The sequence below is a fragment of the Volvox carteri genome (genome assembly GCF_000143455.1).
Source record: "Volvox carteri f. nagariensis unplaced genomic scaffold VOLCAscaffold_39, whole genome shotgun sequence".
In the NCBI taxonomy this organism is placed as follows: domain Eukaryota; kingdom Viridiplantae; phylum Chlorophyta; class Chlorophyceae; order Chlamydomonadales; family Volvocaceae; genus Volvox; species Volvox carteri.
In genome coordinates this window covers 83603-87583 of record NW_003307582.1, presented here as the reverse complement: position 1 = coordinate 87583, position 3981 = coordinate 83603, and the positions used below count along the sequence as shown (strand labels likewise).

The 3981-nt window shown below is 56.5% G+C and overlaps 1 protein-coding gene across 1 annotated transcript; it reads left to right on the top strand.

Annotated features, from left to right (window-relative positions):
- Nucleotides 1-912: 912 nt before the first annotated feature.
- Nucleotides 913-3274, top strand: VOLCADRAFT_33421 (uncharacterized protein; the record flags this gene model as incomplete). Its single annotated transcript, XM_002953912.1, has 5 exons — nucleotides 913-974; nucleotides 1171-1314; nucleotides 1677-1822; nucleotides 2864-2916; nucleotides 3113-3274. Coding segments are annotated over 5 exons (567 nt in total), but the record flags the coding sequence as incomplete, so codon positions are not given.
- Nucleotides 3275-3981: the final 707 nt, after the last annotated feature.

Sequence of the window (3981 nt, the reverse complement as noted above, 5' to 3'; positions counted from 1 at the left end):
GCTGTAGGGGTTTGAATGTTACACTTGCAAATTCGGGTGCAAGGTCTGTTCACGTGCACGTGATCGCGCTCACATGTGCCCTTTATTCGCATCATACACTTGAAAACTGCGTGGAACTGTTATTAGCTTCTGGTTCTCCGGACTTGCCATCAGTTCTCCCTTATCCCTTATTGCCCCATCGCTCTTTCCTTTCCGCGCATCTTAATCCGATGAACATTCGCATGGCTGGAGGTCACGGGCGTGGATTGCGTGGGCACGGAGTCCAGGCTTGACGAATGTTCCCGCAACGCATGGGGCAATCTGGCCAACTGCGCCAGCGCGGAAACTGCCGGAGTAATCTGCAATTTTACGGACTACGGCGGCAGCAGTAGCAGCAGCAGCAGCGGCAGCACCGACAGCAGCATAGACCTGGAGTACGCGTATGCGAGCTACCCATGTATGTTTCCGACCGACCTGTCATGATTGTCCGTCAAATTGGGCATCTGTAGTTATTTTTTTCATAATAATAATCATCGATGTTTGGCCTAGGTTTTTGCGTATCGGCTTAGTTGGCTCTTGCGACGGGTGGTCGCAAGGCTGGTTGAGTCGTGCAAGGGGGTTTCGTGCAAGTGTGTGTGTGTGTGTCTCTGTCGGTTGATGCGGGTTTGGGTCGCCTGCTTGCCCTCTTAGTTACCGACCTAGCTACCGACTTACCGAACTGCCTATCTACTTTCTTGGCACTGTTAGGGAAAGCAGCTCAAGCTTGCAGACATCCATTGCCTTACATCCACCAACGTTTCGAACCGCTCTGCCCGCTCGCAGAGCTGAATGGTTGGGCAGCCGCAGAGCGGAGAGTTGTGGAACCCATGGCACCCGCGGCACCCGGGACTAACCTCTCACCTTGTGATGTGCGCAGGTGACGTGGATTGGCAAGTGCGCCTCAACGGATCTACCAGCGGTCGTGTGGAGGTATGCCTGAACGGCACTTGGGGCAGGTGAGGCTGGAAACGGTATTAGTTGACGGCGATCGACCCTTGCCATCCCTACTTTTACGGGCGTGTGGTGGTATGGCCCTTGATCGATTATCAATGCCATCGTTATTATCAATGATCGATTATTTAATGCCATCGATAATTAATGCCAACAATTCTCTCCTTGCCTTATATACGTTTGGTACACCTGTTGCCCCAGCATTTGCGACGATGAATGGGACGACCTGGATGCGGACGTCGCCTGCCGGCAGATGGGCTTCGCAGGAGGCAGCGCCGTCGACGGAGTTCAGACCACCGCTGGACCTGCCGGCATGCGCGTGTGGCTCTCCCAGGTCAATTGCACGTAAGGAGTTACTCTGCAGAGCACAGCTGCGCAACAACATCATTGCCGCATCTCCCAAGAATCAAGATCCCAGGGCTCGTCCTATCAAATGTATTGCACCTTCTGTTCCACGCTCGTTGCTACTCCATCTCCTCTACTAGTTTGTGGCTTCGCGCCTGGTCTAGACATGGTCTCTGTGGGCCATATGCGATGCAGTTCACTCCGCAATTTGGGAGGCGTTTTCGTCACGGTTACCCTCCCCCATTACAGCGCTACTGGATTCACAGCTGCATAAATGGGCCAGTCCCTTTCAGCACATTGCACCTTGAGTGCAACGCCACCTGACTCAGCCGGTGCTTCTTGATCACCGCCTCGGATCGCAGGGGAACCGAGTCGGGCCTTTCAGCCTGCACGCAGGGGGCGCCACCAGGCTCAAGCCGTTGCACACACGCCAGGGACGCCGGTGCAACATGCTGGAGTGCCGGCACACCGGAAGTCCCCGCCGCCATCCCGTACACGGCCCCTTCATGTAAGACACAGACAACAGCAATTGGGCGGGCTTCGTCACCTCTCCCGGAACGCCCCGGGTCATCGTACGTGCATAGCCTTGGCACGCCGGAAATGTGTACCTCAGCCCCGGCCTTGTGGCGATGCGTTGATTCCGTGTGTTTGCAGGTGAAACCGCTGGCGACTTGCGGTTGGTTCCTGTAAGCAGCGTCGCTGCTATTCCCGGAGTGGAAGCATGGGGGCGAGTTGAGCTGTGCTATAGGCGCCGCTGGGGCGCTGTGTGCGCGGACAGCTTCTGGGGGCAAGAGGACGCCGACGTGGTTTGCAGGTGTGAGGGAGGGCGCAGCAGCCAGCAGGAGGAAAATGCGCGGCACTTCGATTGACTTATATCTTCCTCCTCTCTGCAGCCATGTGCTGCTGCTGATGATGCACTGCTCGCGATCGTGGTTGCTATCTGCTTGCTGCTGTACGCGACAACGCTCACATGCTGTGCCCCGCAGCCGCTTGACGGTCCCTACCCTGCCCTGCCCTGCCCTGCCCTGTCCCCCCCACCCCCGGACCCCCCGTAATCTCGCAGGTCATTGGGTTACCGCTACGCGGTGTCTGCAAGCACCAGCGAAACGAGCGGGGAGCCCGTTTGGGCCCAATATGTTCAGTGCTCAGGCACAGAGAACGACTTCACGCGCTGCCTGGCAGGGGGCTGGCAGGACACTGGCAGCTGTCCGGACGGCCTGAAGGCGGCCGTGGCCTGCGCCAATACGCCCATCCTCGCACCGCCGCCTCCCGCCAGCCCCTACAAATGTAGGTCTGATGATTATGCCGGAGGCTTCGTGTTCTTCGAAAGGATCACGCAATTTTTTTGAGGGTGGACCAAAGCTAACATATGCGTCATAATCCATCCGCAAGCTGCATCCAGTGGTTTTAAAACCTGACCATAAACCTGTTCATAATCTGTTGGTCACGTTGCGCGTCGACTTGGCTTTACCTTTTTTGGCAGGTTCAACTCCCGGCGCTGTGCGCCTGGGTGGGGATGACTGGTATAACGACACCACGGCTGGGACAGCCGGAGGCCGTGTGGAGTTCTGCTACAACGGCCTGTGGGGCACCATTTGCCAGGTGCGGGTGGCAATTTAGGGTTTCCCTCACCTGCGCCCCCACCCTCGTGTTGGCTCTGGACGTAGCGCCGTTCGCCATGGGCACCCAATTATCGGACACAATTTCTTAGCGGGCATTTGCCTGGACTCCTGCTTATCATATCTGCCAAAGCAATGTTTTCAATTTTTAGGCCCGCTTCCACCGTGTGGACGTACAGGATGCCTGGGCGCCCCCTGAGGCACGAGTAGTTTGCCGCTCCCTAGGCTACGCGTACGGCGGTACAGCGGGTACGGCCGCCTTCGGCATCGCGCGCGCAGACCAGCCGATTTGGTTGTCCAACCTCGCTTGCGACGGCACGGAATCGTCTCTAAGCCAATGCTACAAGTTCACGATTTCTAGCAACACAGTTGTGGAGATTTCGGGTTACGTGGGCGTCCTTCAGAATACGCTGACGAGCGCGGCCATGTGTACGGCACACCTGGCGGACGTGACTGTAAGGTACGGCACGTGCATCAGGAAAACGTCCATGTGTGGCCCACCTGCCGCGTCCGTTACAGATGCATATAGTAACTCGTTCCTTTGCCCATGCATCCGCTCATCCGTACAGGTGCTCGAAGCAATACATCCCTCCACCCCCAGCTCCATCACCGCCCCCGCCACGGGCTCCTCCGTCTCCGCCACCTTCTCTCCCCTCAACCACTCCTTCCCTTCCACAGCAACCGCCAGCTCCCCCTCGTCCACCAAACCCTCCGCCTTCTCCGCTAACTCCCGGCCTATCGTACATGTGTACGGAGGTGGGCGCACTGCGCCTGGTAGACGGACCGAACCCTAATGCGGGCCGGCTTGAAATCTGCTACAACGGTACGTGGGCCCCTGGCTTTGAGATTACGTCGCCGCCTCCTAGCTGTGCTTTTTGAATGTGTTAAGAGATGTCATGTTAGCAATCCCATACGACCGTTAATGCATTCACAGTTTAACTGATATTCCAAGGTGTTGTTTGGACCACAAACAATCTCAAATTGTTTTTGACATTTTATTTGACATTTTATGTCAAAAACAAAAATGAAGGAAACAAATACGTAATTG